Source organism: Dysidea avara, chromosome 3, assembly GCF_963678975.1.
Source record: "Dysidea avara chromosome 3, odDysAvar1.4, whole genome shotgun sequence".
NCBI classification, from domain to species: Eukaryota; Metazoa; Porifera; class Demospongiae; order Dictyoceratida; family Dysideidae; genus Dysidea; species Dysidea avara.
The window spans coordinates 23,692,320-23,708,544 of record NC_089274.1 but is presented as its reverse complement, the minus strand read 5'-3'; the positions used below and the strand labels follow the sequence as shown (position 1 = coordinate 23,708,544).

Here is a 16,225-nt window from a genome sequence, read left to right as displayed (position 1 = left end):
TCTAAACTACTAGGCTTACTTTCGGATGCTCATGATTATGAGTCTGATTCGTCACCCCTGCCAAACATCTAAATAACGCTCACCAAAGCAGAATTGATTTACGTAGATAACCAATTCTCGCGTTTGTTATCACCTAGTTTACACCTGTGACCACTGGTGTCACTTTACGATTATAGGTAAGTGGCGAAACATTATGCATCTCCTACAATGTGTGATGCGTGTACGTTGTTTTATGATGCAGTTATTCGTTGCGTGTGGAAACAACAAGGGGTGTGGCTAGTATGCAAACAATTTCAATTTCTGACAAATAATATGCACCATATACACAGTAATGTTTATGCGAGGGATTTAGTAGCTTGCCTGTACACGTGATGGACTAAGCTGAGAGGGACAAACTAAGGGAGCAATGCTAAGAGCTTTATTATTTGAAACAATGTATGGTCTATATTTTGTCTCCAAAGTTATAATCATACAATCAAAGCATGTATCTGGTCAGTCAGTGTGCGTGCGTGTGTGTGCAGTGAGAGAGAGTGTAGTGTGCCCCTCTGACATCATGAAAATATCAGTATGGCTCTGTGTTCTATATAGCAATGTTTCGAAAGAAAAAGCAGAAGCAACCAGAGTCTAACTATGTCAACACCACAACTAACCCTGCTGCTAACTATGTCAACACCACAACTAGCCCTGCTGCTAACTATGTCAACACAAACATGCCATCAAATGCTCCCCCTCCTGTTGTTGAAGACCTTTATGATGACTGGACTGAAGGTGACAACAAGCCCACAGAAAAACCTCCAATAGTAGAAGACGAGTACGATAATTGGGATCCAGTTGAACAAAGACCAGGCCCACCCAGCCAGCCACCAGACACTGGTGATCAAGAGTATGAGGACGTGGATGGCCAGGGTGACATTTTTGGCTTTGACAAATCAAAGGCAAAGCAATCCACTAATACTATCCCTGGTTGGGCTAACAAAGGAGGTCAGAGGCCTACATCAATGCAGCCCCCAGCTCCACCAAGGCATGCACCACCAAGTGAAAGACCATCATCAGAATATGTCAATAAATCACCTTATCAGAATGTCAACCCTGCAGATGAGGGTATATCATATGAAGAGATGGAAGATGTAGATTTAAGGCCTCAATACCAAAATGCACCACCTGAAGATGAAGGGGGTGGATCTTATGAAGAAATGGAGGATCTAGACTTGAACAAGCCCAAACAACCTAACATACCCGCAGTCACTGATTTTTATGATGACATGGTATCTAGTGAGCCAGTAGAAAAGCCTGCGTCTATTGCTGAGAGACAGAAGCAACTGCAGCAGAGTGGAAACAAAGAACAACAGCCAAAGAAAAGGGGTCTTGCTGCTGATTACCAAAAAATGAAATTTGAAATGTTGGCACAGAAATTTAAAGATATAGAAACTGAAGAAAAGAAACCACCAGACACTGCAACAAAAACAAACACTTTAGAAAAGAAGAAATCTTGGCCACCTCCAAATGTTGCTGCTGATGCAACAAGTCCAGAAAAAGGTACAGTTGATACACTCACAAGGAGCTTCCAGGGGACAAAGAAGCCTGGAGATGTGTTGACAATGAAAGGTTTACTTTGGCACAAACCACCCGGTCGTAGCAAATACCACGAGGAGCATTGTGAACTTGAAGGAAACAGCATGAAATTGTTCAAAAGCAAAAACGATTCAAAGCCATACTTCACCATAAACACAATGCAATGTGACCTGGCTGTTGCTAGTGAAGAGTGGGAGAGGAAAAATGTGTTCAAGTTAACTGCCGGCTCATCTCGAGACTTCTTTGGAGCATTCAATGCTGGTGAAATGAAGCAATGGATGAATGCCTTGAAGCCTGTTGTAAAGGGATCCAAGTGACTATGCACATGCAGTATACAAGCTTTTTGTTGAGTACTGTATTTGAATATTGTCTCATTACTGACAAACATGTTTTTATTGGTTACTTGTAATAATTCATAAAATTATTTCTTTTTTAGAAGTTTACGTTTGTGTTTGGGTAAAATTTTATGAGCCGATCTTCGCAGTTTCTTTCTCTCTGTCTTGTGTTCTAGCTGTTGTTTTTTTCTTCGGTCATCATCCCCGCTCTAATAGAATGACAAAGTTGACCTGCTTACTTAAAACCTCAGTTCTTACACTCAGTTTAAAAGCAATCTCCTTGCTGCCATATACTGTCCCTCTAACAGTAGTACTACTATCCTGTTGTGATTCCTGTTGTTCTAGTAACTGTCCAAATGTGTACCTGACAATATAAACATACTATCTATTGGAGTGACTAACAATATGTCATCAGTAAACCTCAGAATACCAAAAAATTGCTGCAAAACCTAGTGACTTTGAATGGCTGTATGTGAAGCGTAAACATCTAAAGGCTACAAACAGGGCTCTCCTTGTGAAAAACATGAAATAGGAACCCTTTTGGGCATATCACATCATCTACCACATCAAACCCAACACTAACCTGCTACTTTTAAGTGAAGCGGCCTGTGAGGAATTAGGAGGGTGGTAGGTAGCCCCTCGCTTCAGCTGGTAAAGTTTGGGCTGAGCAGTTTGTACTCTTGATGTATTTCTTTGAGAAAATGTGTGTCCATCATCGCTACTGCTGCTGCTTTCATCTGAACTTGCTTTGCCTTCAATCTCTTCTTCACCAACATCCTAGATGACAATTATTTGATTGTTACAGTATTTTTCTTAAGTTAAATACATTACAGCAGCAGAAAATGATGACAATGGTGAATCTGTACTCATAGGGAAATGATTGAGACACTGAAGATTTTTATGTGTTGGCTGTCTACTAAATATTCTCTACCACACGTTTGTCAACATTTTTCTGCTACAAAGGATATGTGTGTGCTTTACGTACATTAATTTCTTCAAATTCATCCATTAATAATTGTTTCTCTTTCTCCTTGCGCTGAGCTTTCTTGGCTAATGTTGGGTACAACAACTTGTATTCCTAAACACATAGTTCGCAGGTTAGTGAGATAAACATGTTTGTGTAAACAACTTACTTCACTTTCCTCATCAATTTGAAAGTCTGGGTTTGTAAACATTTCCTTAAACCGATCATCTCCTAACGGATTTTCAGTCTACAACAATAACATCACCATTACTCACATACAAACAAAAACAGTTTCTAACCGGTTCCTTTTCTTCACCATCCAGTAACTTCTCAGCAAGCTGCTTATTAACCTTGGGCAACTTCTAAGAAAAATATTATGTTGTTTAGTAAGATAAACATGTTAGTGAATACCAACACATAAACCAATAGTTAATCATAACATGTATAATATGGACACCTTGAACTGATCATGTAGAGTGTACATATTGACAGATTGTTAAGTAGAATAGAGCTTTACCTTTCGTCTGATTCTTGTGGCTCGCTGTTCCTCAATCTTTTCCCTGATCTTATTCTTCCTGTATTCCTCATAGGCAAAGGGCTCTACAATGGCCTTCACTTTGTGATATAGTTTCATGTCCATAAAATAGCCATGCATGTAAGCCCGCAATAGGTTTGTGCCAAGAAGGTTGGTCAGTCCAAGTGACTCTAACTCTTTAGCAGTAACAAACTTGTAATCGTCATACACAGTTACGTTATTTTCTTCAAGCTCTTCAAGAAGGTTGTCTAAAAATGAGCACCATCGTGGAGCAGGACCGAGGGACTAGATAGAGAAGTAACACAAAAAAATCAGTTTACTTTCATCTGGTACATTACATGTATTTAGCAGTGATCTTACTGGAATATAGTAGCTAAGCATCTCTGGAGCTTCAGTAGCCATAAAGATTAAACCTGAAACAATGAAGAGTAAGCAATCTTATGAAATATTTAGAATCTTCACATATGAAAATTATAAACTCAAAAGTAGTAGTAGTAGCTAACCTGTGTCTTTAATGTAGGTCATTTGGTTGATGTCTGATTCTGGTTCAATAGCAGCATATGGGGCACACTAGAGAAGAGAAACACACAACGATTTGTTTTTTTACACAAAGATACACACAACACAGATGCTATAGACTAGATGTGCAAGTTTTATAAATAAACCTACATCTTTTCTGTGCCAAATCTTCAATAGTTTAGTATCAGCACTTAGCACAAGATCAAGCTCATCTTGAAAGGCGATTGACCGGACTGGTCGTCCAGAATTGTGATCTCGGACAGCATAAGGTTGAGATGATCTTATATCATACAACAACACCTACAATAACAACATCAACACTACACAACAGCACACTGTGAACCTGTCCAGTGGCAGTGCCTACTGCCAAGTTAAGAGTGTCCCTGAATGATAGAGCTGTGATGCCGGGTAGCTCTCCGACACTGTGTAATAAAAAGGTATAAAAATAACCTTTAAAGGAAGCTGCAACATCAAGACCTACAGCAGGTTTAGCAAACAAAGTCAACTAGAAATAGTCAAATTGCTAAACTGTTAAAGTGTAGGTCAGACAACATCATATGACCTACATCCAAATAAAAGTTTCAAAGTTTTCAGACCACCAACTGTCCTATGCCTTGAATTTAATTTAGTAAATTGCTATGTTTCTTGGCAGTGGTGAACATGCAAGGTGGCAGAAAAGTTGTAAAAACAAGTAGTCTGGTTATGTAAAAGAATATTACAAGACTGCATGTAAAATAAGTTTTGGAAAGTCTCACACCACTGATTTGCAGTTAATAGTTTTTAATGCTCTTAATTTCAAATCTAAGTCATTTTCCAAACAACTTAATTAATTGTAGAACATGTTCTGTCCCATACAATCACACTTCATACTAGAACCATTTACAAAATTAACACACAAAAAGAAAAAAAAAATCAATTTGCTATTAATAATATTTCAACATGCAAGACTAGTTTAGACTCTGCATCATGCTGATCTGCAGCACATGGGAGCAACAATACAGCCCCTCCCTCTTATTCTGCTCACTCTTCCAAGAAGTCCATACTGAGTGCTGATAATGAAAATTGTCCAGCTCTCTTTGGTGATCTTGGATCCCAGCACTCTACCCTTCCCTGTAATATCAGGTGGACTAACACACACGCACACACAGACACACTCACATCTGTTGTGCCCACAGCCAACAAATGATGATGATCATTTAATTCCAAAACATTACAAGAACTGAAAATATAGTAATAAACATATAATCCATCAATTACAGCAACACAAATATATCATTATGTTAAATAGCTTTAATACAGAAACTTCTTAAAGAAAGCTTCCAAGAAAAAAAAGAATAATGGTGACTCAAGGCTTTACTGATGCATAGCTTTGGTCCAAGACATTTCAATTCAACAAGATGTTCTACTAAGCCAACAGAATGAGTCAGACCTATCACGAGACATGCACATGGTGAAATCGTTTCTTAAACATATCAGCTGACTGAGCAATAGAAACACTTTGGTGGCATTCTTGGGATGTGGCACCAGATTATTGGATGTGTTTAAATGGTTTATTTTTTACCTTAAGTGGCCGTAACACATCAAAATAAAATATAATGATCTTTTCACTTTCAACCACTTTCAACCACCAGTAATTATATTACATAACTTCTGGGAACGTCTTTCCCAGCTCCTCCCATCGTAACTTATGTAGATAAAATGTCATGGGACAACACACATAATCCAATTTAACATGCAGAGGTAATTTACAGAGAAACCTTGTTGAAATGTTTAAAATTACCAATAAGCAAACCACCTATTACTCAGCTGAACCTGACAGGTGGCAATAGATATGTACTATATTCTCTACATAGTACAAACTCTATGGTGCACTAAATTGCATTAGTGCAAATATAATTTCCTTCTATAGCTACTTTTGGTAGTGAATAATTTGTTCAGTTCAGCTGGTAAGACTTACTTGGATTGCGTTTTTAGTGATGACAGGAATTTTCCTTGCTCCAAATTCAACCGATACACTTCTGGGCTATACATGACAAGAAGTCATCGAATGTACTACAGACAATATCATTTAACCTTGTTCCAGCTAAGTATAGGTCACACTGGGAATAGTGGTAGGCCATGTCACGACCTGCCTTGGGCATCCTTGTCCGATAGTAGTAGCCGTTCTGTAACGATAGAAATGATCACGCATTGCATATAGACAAGTTGTTGGTATGATTCACAAATGATATACAACACATACAAAAATCTGCTATTGCAATCATCGCAGAACCTCTTTACCAAGTTTCAGTTATAAATCTGTTATTTGGAAAAATGTATGGAGTTATATTAGAGTTCCTATTGATCTTTGAAGAGGTTCCACTTTGATACATTACATGAATCTCTGAAAACTTATTTAGCTGTGAATATAGGACACACCTGATTGTGAAATTCAACATGACGGTCTGCATGAAGAAACACTATCTAAAAAACAATAGCAAAATTATTGACCAACAAATGCATAACACTCAAAAAGGAAATATATCTTAGAATAAACAATTCTTGGTATGTCCAGAGAAATATATAAACTAATTCCCATTTCACTTTTACTTTGGTCAGTTTGGCGGTGGATTACAATAACTTTGACAATCACGAGTTGAAAACAAATGCAAAGAATTTTATACTCTTTGTAACATGACTCTCAAGTTGTATATACTGGTAACGATCAAAGCCCTTTGTATTAATCACTTTACATAAACTCAAAACAAGAAAAAATTAACTGGAGTTTCTCTATTTAGCAGTATAGAAGTAGTGGTTTTAAACCTGATCGGGTGATTCTTCTTAGTGCATCCACCAGATGTGATGATGGTTATAGTAGTGGCGAGAGTACAGAAACCCGGCTTATAGTTTTGGAATATTCACTTGCAAAAATCTAGTATATAGACTGTGGTGTTCATTAAAATTGAGTAGCACTTTATTGTCAGGTGTATATTCTTTACTTTGAGATGAAGTACCCAATTTGAACCCATGCAGTAATTTACAGTCCAGCTTTAATATGAAAACTTTTTTTTTTTCCAGATCCTACATACAAATTAACACACCACACATATATGGACACATACCCACACTGGTGTAAATATTTCCAGTGCAAAGTAAACAAATTATAGGCCACACAATCAGCATGCAGAATCAAGTCTTTATGCATCCATGAACACACACACACACATACACACAAAGCACCTTAGTGAATCTAGCTATAAAATTAAAACAGCTTGCTTGTTTTTTTGTAGCTCCATATGGAAGTTAATTCGACAAAGTTTAGGTTTCAATCTATCTATAAGGTATTATTTCTGCTAGTAAAAGCGCGGTCACGTGCAAATACGTAGAACGGAAAAAGGAAGCGACCATTTTGATCGTTTAACCGCATGGCGATGGATGACCGTGGTCACGTTGACTTAGATACGACACAAATCCTCTCAACCTTATCTAACGAAACTGTTCGGGTATTGTCACTTCGTCTCAACGCAATTTCCCCGGCGTTTGCAACAGACTGGCGAGCACTAGCAGGAGTTGTCGGCTTTTCCCCTCTCATTATTGACAACATCGCCGCGGACAATACTCGTGGAGATAAAACACGATGGGTCCTCGAGTTGTGGGAAAGAAGTGATACGGGAGCCTCGGTAAAAAAGCTGTTGTTTGCCTTGCTCTCCTTAGATTTACAGGCTTGTATCGACCTCATCCGCAAAGACAAAAACATTGAAGGTAACTAAGTGTGGAATTTTCAGTTTCAATTTAGTTATTAATATATTAATCGAGTTTTTATAAATGTGTGTGAATTGCAGACGGGTCATTTGAAGAAGCGATGGAATCGTATCGCTCAAAGTCGAAACAACCAGAGTGGGAAAAGTTCGTCTTTAGCTCCATAAAAGACGAGACTGTAGATTTATGGCCAACCCAAGCAGCAGAAAAGAAAGTAACGATAGAGACGCGAGACAAAACAGCGCCTGCTGAAGAATGCGAGCTACAGAAAGAGTCCAGCAGCACGTATCCGGAATATCGTCCTACTCCAGCTGTAAAAGACACTGTATTCATATCGTATTACAAGGACGATCCCGGCCATCATAAAAAAGTTCTTGACTTGGCGAAGTGGCTAAACAGCAATGGATATACAGCGTATTGCAGGGACCACTGCCAGAATGACATTGAGACAATGGGAGAACAGAAATGGACAGAACTTCACTATTCAAAAGCTGAATACATCTTGCTAATTGGCAGCAAAGGCTATGTTGCAAACTGCTACAACAGATCAAGCCATGTTTCTATGGACTATCATTTATTATCAACTGAACTGGTCTGTCAAAATAACTTGAACAACAAACGTGTTATTGTGATAGTGATGGAAGGCACAGAACACAGGCAAGCAGTGCCGCAGATGTTTCTGCCGTACCCTCCAATTACATGGCATCGTCAAGAACGTGACCTACTGCATCGGCTACAGAATGTCCCCAAGTATGTAAAGCCTAAGGTGGGACCAAAGAAAATACTAACTTCTATAAAAGAAAAGTTCTAAATCTATCCTTTTTTTATTTTTGTACATAATTACGTATATAATCATTATATGTATGTATGCAAATTTATATGTATAAACTGTGATCGTAGTGTATGGTTTATATAACATGCGGTTTATATAATGTGTGTAATAGCTATTCTTTTACCTTTGAATAATCATCAGAAAGGATGTGGAACTGGACGACTGAAATTGAAAACCAACAATTTATGGTTACACACGTGCAAATAAAAGCCTATATATGCTAGTTCATCCTTCCTTTACCTTCAGAATTGAAGCATCGCTCAAACTTCATTGCCAGTTGGCTAACATCATAGCATCTCACCCGTGGCACGTAAATCCCTACAGGTATAAATTAGAAGCCATCGTACATGCACCACTGATAGAGTTAGGACCTGTCGCAATCACATTTTGGCTGTCTGTAGACACCTTAATGCACGAAGAAGATGTTGGCATACTGAAATCTTGAAGTAACTCGATACGTCGCCGGAGATCTAATCAACAAAATATTTAAAGTAAATCTCAACTTCTTGACAAGAACAAAACAAAAATAGGAAAATGCTAAGAAGGAAAAGAGAATGGTGAAATAAAAACACAAGGATGTTGGTACATACAGACACACACAAAGCCATACATATTAAGTGATAACATACAAGGGATTCTTTACAAATCAAGGTGACATTCTGTCTTTCATTGTGTGATGTGCACAGCATGCTGCTTGATAGTGAAACTTAATTACTTCATATAGCCCTACACCACTCAGACATAACGACTCCCTAGGCTGACTCCCATCAACCAAGACCTTAATGGGGTGTAGAGAAATAGTCCACCTGGCTAAGGGGATTCATGTGTGCTTATTGAAACAGATACCAGACACTTCATATATAAGTATATTATGAAGTGTGGTTCACATACCAATGTCATTTTTCAACAGTGTTCGCTTCTTTCTGTCTGATATTCCCTACAAATGAAATTATATTCCATGTAAGCTAGTGTACATTAAGTTGGGCCTACACATATATCCCAGTACAAACATGGTTGATATTAAGAACAATTAGTACAATTGCACTCTCCACCCTAAAGCCACTGACTATAATAGATTTCTTATACAACATTTAATCTGAATGCCTAGCAATCAAGACAAATGGTGATTCAGGCACATGAGACACCCGTTATGGTCACTATAATGAGGTGGTATAAGTGACTGCTACACTTATTCACCATCAGCAGGTGAGTCACCTTGCTCAGTATTGTGTAAATGACAAAAGCTGAGGTAACATCACTCCAGGACACCAAGATTATACATACAGCAAGGGGGACTTAATTAATCATCAGAAATCCCTCAATAGGAACTAAACCTTCTATTAATATCCTGTGGAATGCCACAGGAATCCACAGCTATGCCATGGGAAGACCACCAGACATGTCACCAATAAGATGTGACATATTCATCCAGGGATATACACACCTGGGGCATTTTTCTTTCTTATAAGATCTGATCACAAGGCCATGCAAGCTACACAATGCTGCTTCAGCAGTTGCTGTTTTCTATCATCAGCTTACAGCATATCCATACGGCACAAATTTTTAAAGACTTAAACTTCACAAATTAGGTGGTTATTTGCTGTAGCTGTCCATAAAACTGCTGCAAAGTTTATACTACAGTAGGTGTAGAGCAACCTGAAACAAGAAACCACAAAATCTTCCAATGTCAAACTATTAACAATTTAACTTGTGATTTCAAGTGTATTGCTACATACACTGCATATGCATGCAGGAAGTTTGGTAGGGGAAGATAGAGCTTGCATCATTTCGGTAGAAAATATTATACTGCAGTTGACCTTGACCAGGCTATTGTCATAGAACTGGTAGATGTTTTGGCAGATTTAATAAATTCAAGACAAAAATTGTTAATCTATACTGTGACATCCATAGTCCATACTTGCAGAAAATGAGTAAATATGAACATTGAAGCAGTTATTATTATAGTATGTACGCGTTAAGCTGAATCCTCAAAAACATTTAATAACTCATGGATGCAATTGCATATGATCTTAAAATTTGGCACACTTGTAGTACTGTTCGACCCGCTAAACATAATTCATAACCTTTTGGTTCAAATGTCTGACATAATATTTACGGCCAATCAAAATTTTCACCATACATTTCCTATGGGAAAGCCATAAAAATACAATGTCTATTACAGCCCTTTCCCGAACTTGTACTGGAGTCAAACTATACATATCTGTTGTTGACACCTTTGCTATCACCATAATCATCTGGTTGGCTGAGGTTTTTACTCTCTTGAGAAAAATCCACTTTTAATTTTTAACTGTTTCTCAGGATCCAGCTCAACTTGTACATATCACCCCAAATACAGGCCAATTCTAATCAGTAAAACCTTTCATTGGTGCGTCACTACCTTTAAAAGTCACAACTATATGTCTAGCAAATGACTCTAGGGGCCCAGGGAGTGTTTATACCTTATTCTAACAAATGGCAGTGTTTATACTACAATTACAGTGACGTGACCCAACATCACAAAGCTAACTTTTAGTTTCAAGAAACCCTCCAAATGCAGAAAGCAACATGTGGATTGGGGACTGGCCATTAAAATTGTTGAATAAACTGACCAATCACTGTAAGGTTGCTAAAAACAAACATGACATATAAATCTCAAAACAGCTGCAACAAATTTTGATCTGGTACTTGTGAAATACTACTTTTCTTTTAGATACACTTTTAAATGACTTCGAAATCATGCAACACAGCTTGTGTTTCTTAGAATAAGGCTAATGACATCTCTGAATTTAAAGTTAACTATTGTGTATCCCAAAGGATCATATTTTTGCCACCTATACAGTTCAGAAATTACACCACCTATAACACTAGAACACCAGCTTATTTCTTATATTGCCAATCTCATTATCACAAGTTGCAAATACACACAAAACAATTGAACATACAACTAAAGAATGAAGATTTGGTGACTCTTTTAAAGTTATGAAAATATATTGGTTCGTTTTGATTGAGGAGGCAGAGTAGAATGCCTTATGAGCAGTATATGCAATTGTGTCCCTCCAATGAGGAAAAATGGCCTTGCCATTGAGAGAATGCTATTAAAAAACATTTGTAGCGCAGATGAGTATTCGCTCACATGTTCTCTGCATTTGGTACCCTTGAAGTTAAGAGTGTTTACTGTTTTACAACTGGAAACTAATTTTATTGGCGGTGCTATTTGTTGGAAGCTACAAATCACTTAGTGTACAAGTCATTCATTATCAATAGGTTGTGAATGGAAATTGAAAGTTGTCATCTGCATAAGTATGTAATCTATGACTGCTATTTAAAAGTGGTGATAATAGCTCTCAGACTAATGGAGTGCATGTCACCTGTGATGCTTTTAACTTTGTAGTCATAAATTTGGCCCTGATACATTCCCCATCAATACAGAGTTTCAGTGTAGTGTACTTTCATAATGGACTTTATGGCTTGCCATAGTGGTGATTGCCATATAGTCTGAATTGCAAAAGTTTTACATTTTAAAGACTACACGAAGATTTATTTGAAATATCATATGGTGATAACATGCATGCTTGTCAAAAACTGACTTTGAGGGGTACTCTATAGTGAAGATTTTCAGCTTCAATACAATTGTGACGTCTACACAAAGTATGGCAAGATTACAACTATTTGCTATATGTACTCTTGAGTAGGGCACATCAGCCAGCTCAATAGGGTGTATCTCTGTTGAAGCAGGTATCGATTCTAACAATGACCATTCTGGATCAGCTGTTTGCAGTCACTCCCAAAGCTACAATGGGATGCCATTGCATTCCTTAGAGAATTACAACAACGTCTAATCAAGTAAATTAACAGTACAGCAATACACAGTTTCGTTGCACTTTGCACCTTAAAGTGGACACAAATTTGTGGCTACTACTGTGCACGGTGCTTTCATCTTCACTTAATTTTACATAACATTCGAAGCAAATCAACTTTATATCTAATTGTGTTTTCAGCATGACTACACCACAGTGACTTCAGGTGAGAACTTGTCAGTAATGAGTGACGCTCTGGCCATTGAAAATGAGACTAGAGGAGGACGGCAAATATTAGCTACTACATCACATGACACTAGAATGAATTGCAATGTTGGTAGTAGTGCGATAACCATGTAAATATAAACTACTGCATATTAACTAAATTGTCAAACACATGTTAGTCTAAGTTAAAAGTTGCCAACAAAATAATCTTCTAACAATGTATGAATATGTCCATGTACATATTAATCTTCAAAAGAGAATACCACTCTCAAAAATGATCAAGATTGATTCTAAGGTGTTCGCAGTAAACAGATTTTACAACAGACACTTTAGCATCATGAATTGTTAGTCCAATACGATGGGTTATCTCTCTACTAACAATATATGGAGCCAGGCCTGTTGAGTTTACCCAACAGGTACATCATACAGTATGGTAGTACCATATGTTAGGGATCATGAGGTTTGCACTTTTCTGCCCAAAAATATCACCTCAGAAACCACCCTCATGCTTCCTTCACAACGGGTGACAGTATTGATTAGGCAAAGTCAACATGCCTTCAGAGTGACCCTAACAAATGCCTTCAGCCAAAAAAAAGCTCAACTACAGTTATTAACATTATGGACTTGACTTCTTCACTGTTCAACACCACCTAGGCCCAAGACGTGCCTTTTTGCTTACTGCAGGATGCATCATGGACTTACCTTTGTCTTCCTTGGTGTCCTGCTTCTTTCTCCATTACCACTTCAGTGTTGATTTTTGGGTAGCGCATAATAGCTGACTAAAAGCGGTATCAACTGGATTGATTGCAAAGGTGCTTCTTGTACTGTTCTTTGTTTTGTAGCACTGTATAACAAGCAAAACATAGAAAACGAAGTGAAATGGCCATTTCACTTTTCAGTATTTGATTAGTGGGGCGCACATAATTTGTTTAGAATGTACAGTCAGGTGCCATTATTTGATCCAGTATGCGCAGGCTAATTCTCCAGTCATAATTATGTCAACAAACAAGTATAAGGAAAAATTAGGAGTTTAAAGTTCAATTAGGAATCATAGAAATAAATGTAGGGATTAATGTCCACTAGTATATCTGCAGGTATAGGCCAGAGGAGGTAGGACAAGCCCATGTGAACTGATGTACATTACGCAATGCACTTAAGTGATGCTTGAAAATATTTCAAGTGAGCGAATGGTTACTGTACAAAATATCGATGAAGAGGTTCGACAAGGTTAGATAGATATTAGAGTTCTACAGTGTTTGTACTTTACGAAGGTGTGATTTTCGTGAAGAAATACAAAACCATTATGAAGAAATCAGCATTCCGAAACAACGACACATGACAATCACCAATTCACCCCTAACGCTCTCCGCATTTATCAAACAACCACAAACAATCGTCTGTGTTGGATATACCCCTATAGAGAGGTAGAAGAATCTGTTTCTTTTGAATATATTTTAGTAGCGCTAAGGGCCTTACGTAATTCCATTACGAATTGATGTGGGCTTGTCATAACCCCCCTGAGTATAGGCAACCTCCCTTGTTTCATTACTTTTTATTTCTGTGATCCCTAATAAAACCTAATTTTTCTTGTACTTGTTTAAATTAGAGCTGGGCGATATACCAGTATTGTTAGTAATCTGTGATATTTAAGTCTACTGGTTTTGATACCACCTATTTTTTTTTTTAAAAACCGCCATACCGTCTGGGCACTATGGCCTCCCTGTGGGCTTGTTTCATCCCATATTTAGAAGGTAACCAGTCATGTGACAATGTTTGTAGGCAAGTGTTGATGTAGTCAGCTAACCAAACTATGTAAATAAGTTTGTTTGTGGTAATTTGTACCTGAGGCTTGCTGAGCTACCATGGGTATTTGGTGCTTTTGTTGAGGTAAATGGCAGTTACTTTAATACCAAGATATTAACTCTTGTTAATACCAATGGCTTTTACATTAATACTGTGATATTTAGTAATACCGTGATATTTAGTAATACCGTGATATTTAGTAACACCGTGATATTTAGTAAATTATTATTATTATTATCAATTTACCAAAAAGGAAGGCATACACAAAGGCAAAGCCTGTTCAAGGTGTCCGCCTACAAAAAACAAACATACGTATACCTACAGTACACTACAAACTAAACAGTACACAACAAAACAGTGATTAAGAAGTTACTTGACACATAAGTAATTATAAAGGTGATGCCGGAAAGACTTTCGATTACTGTCTTCAAGGATATGTAATGGCACAGTGTTCCAGAAGAAAGCTGTGTTGACAAAAAAAGAATATCTCCTAGAATTAATGGTGGACTGTGGAGGGACTAGTGAAAGATGCTGACTTCTGGTAGATGCTATGGAATTAAATGAACAGTGACTATTAAATGTAATAGATGTCTGCTGGTGATATATGTCATTGAGGAAACTGACCGAAAGGAAACTTCGTCTTGACTGGAGAGAAGGAAGGTGAAGTTGGGAGCAACAATCATTCGAAGAAATGGTCCAAGAGCTGGTAGATGGACTCCAGTGACTCCCACAGATCCATCGAGCTGGCCGCTTTTGTAGGGACTCTAGTAGTTGGATATCTCCCAAATTATGGGGATTCCATACAACTGCAGCATACTCTAGAGTTGGCCGGATGATAGCTTTGTATGCGGCACACTTAGCCGTAATACTGTGATACTTTTTATGGAAGGCATACCGTTTGCTATTTTTCAAAACCGCCCAGCACTAGTTTAAATACGTAGGAGTTTTAAAATAGCCTCTATACATTGTCTAGTGTGTTTACATGCTGCCCTTGCTTGTGCATTCTATTTGGCTTCTAAAAATTCACAGACAATAGCATCTGATATCAATACTAAATGTCCAAGGACAAACTGACTGAAATGTAGTAGTGTACTGTTGTATAGCTACACTTAATGCTTGAGTAATGGTATTTCAGATTACAGTGAAATACCTCACACCTTTAAATCATGCTAAAGTGTCCTTCCTACTAGGGCATCCCTATTTCAGGAGTACGTATAATCGTGTGTGCATGCACCAATACAAATGGGGCCATTGATAATTCACATTGTGGTTCTGCTGTATGTTGAATGTCTAATAAATAAACCAAACTGTCTCATATGTAATAGTGAATGTTTAAAGTACATTATTGTTGATACTGAAAAACAGAAAATCCTTTCAGAAAATATATTACATACACAAAGTACAAATAAATCAAACTGAATCATATGTAATAGTGCAGAAGTTAGTGTTTATGGATACTGAAAAATGGAAAATTCTTTCAGAAAGCATATGGCACACTCCACACACTTATTATGAGATACATTAGGTGACACCACAATATTGTAACAGTTTATTGTATGGCTGAAAAGCAAATCAGTTTCAGTCCAGTACACTCCTAACTAGACAACCATAAACATTACTGTTGATTATTAACCTCAGACAATCGGCAACTGTTCACTTTGTTGTAGTGCAGATATGTATAATTTATTATGATAGCATGATTGCGTACTATCATTATATCATGACTGTTACTTATAATCGATCAATTGCCATTATCAGTAGGCTTGGTAGATTGTGATGTAAATGATAGTATTATAAATGTCACAAAAGAAATCCTTTGCAACATCTTTATTAGGGTAACCAATGTAAAAAATCGACATCTTTTGCTAACTACTGCTACATGTTGGGCTAAATCACACTTAAATA

The 16,225-nt window shown here is 37.5% G+C and overlaps 4 protein-coding genes across 6 annotated transcripts in view; 2 read left to right on the top strand and 2 right to left on the bottom strand.

Annotated features, from left to right (window-relative positions):
• Positions 1–103, bottom strand: part of LOC136250349 (neurobeachin-like protein 1) — a 55,053-nt gene extending 54,950 nt beyond the window's left edge. For both annotated transcript variants that reach the window (XM_066042546.1, XM_066042547.1), the window contains exon 1: positions 20–103. In XM_066042546.1, the coding sequence (XP_065898618.1) occupies positions 20–33 (14 nt within the window). In that variant the 5' untranslated portion in view covers positions 34–103. The remainder of the gene's footprint in view (positions 1–19) is intronic.
• Positions 68–2,015, top strand: LOC136250358 (uncharacterized). The gene is made up of 2 exons (XM_066042555.1): positions 68–176; positions 589–2,015. Exon 2 carries the CDS (start codon positions 591–593, stop codon positions 1,887–1,889), a length of 1,299 nt encoding a protein of 432 aa, XP_065898627.1. The 5' UTR covers positions 68–176; positions 589–590; the 3' UTR covers positions 1,890–2,015.
• Positions 1,947–16,225, bottom strand: part of LOC136250352 (nucleolar protein 10-like) — a 15,716-nt gene continuing 1,437 nt past the window's right edge. The window contains exons 2-21 of one of the 2 annotated variants that reach the window (XM_066042549.1): positions 9,387–9,432; positions 8,867–8,965; positions 8,736–8,813; positions 8,620–8,657; positions 6,344–6,388; positions 5,999–6,090; positions 5,883–5,948; positions 5,084–5,144; positions 4,950–5,035; positions 4,269–4,347; positions 4,076–4,225; positions 3,910–3,976; positions 3,767–3,819; positions 3,389–3,691; positions 3,171–3,233; positions 3,041–3,118; positions 2,893–2,985; positions 2,491–2,684; positions 2,166–2,271; positions 1,947–2,116 (exon numbers count right to left, since the gene is read on the bottom strand). In XM_066042549.1, coding sequence (XP_065898621.1) covers positions 1,994–2,116; positions 2,166–2,271; positions 2,491–2,684; positions 2,893–2,985; positions 3,041–3,118; positions 3,171–3,233; positions 3,389–3,691; positions 3,767–3,819; positions 3,910–3,976; positions 4,076–4,225; positions 4,269–4,347; positions 4,950–5,035; positions 5,084–5,144; positions 5,883–5,948; positions 5,999–6,090; positions 6,344–6,388; positions 8,620–8,657; positions 8,736–8,813; positions 8,867–8,965; positions 9,387–9,432 — 1,920 coding nt within the window. In that variant the 3' untranslated portion in view covers positions 1,947–1,993. Of the gene's footprint in view, positions 2,117–2,165; positions 2,272–2,490; positions 2,685–2,892; positions 2,986–3,040; positions 3,119–3,170; positions 3,234–3,388; positions 3,692–3,766; positions 3,820–3,909; positions 3,977–4,075; positions 4,226–4,268; positions 4,348–4,949; positions 5,036–5,083; positions 5,145–5,882; positions 5,949–5,998; positions 6,091–6,343; positions 6,389–7,144; positions 8,506–8,619; positions 8,658–8,735; positions 8,814–8,866; positions 8,966–9,386; positions 9,433–16,225 lie in introns of those variants that run through there. The other variant, XM_066042550.1, reaches the window with a different exon arrangement.
• LOC136250359 (uncharacterized) lies at positions 7,290–8,567 on the top strand. Its single transcript, XM_066042556.1, has 2 exons — positions 7,290–7,666; positions 7,747–8,567. Exons 1-2 carry the CDS (start codon positions 7,330–7,332, stop codon positions 8,472–8,474), a joined length of 1,065 nt encoding a protein of 354 aa, XP_065898628.1. The 5' UTR covers positions 7,290–7,329; the 3' UTR covers positions 8,475–8,567.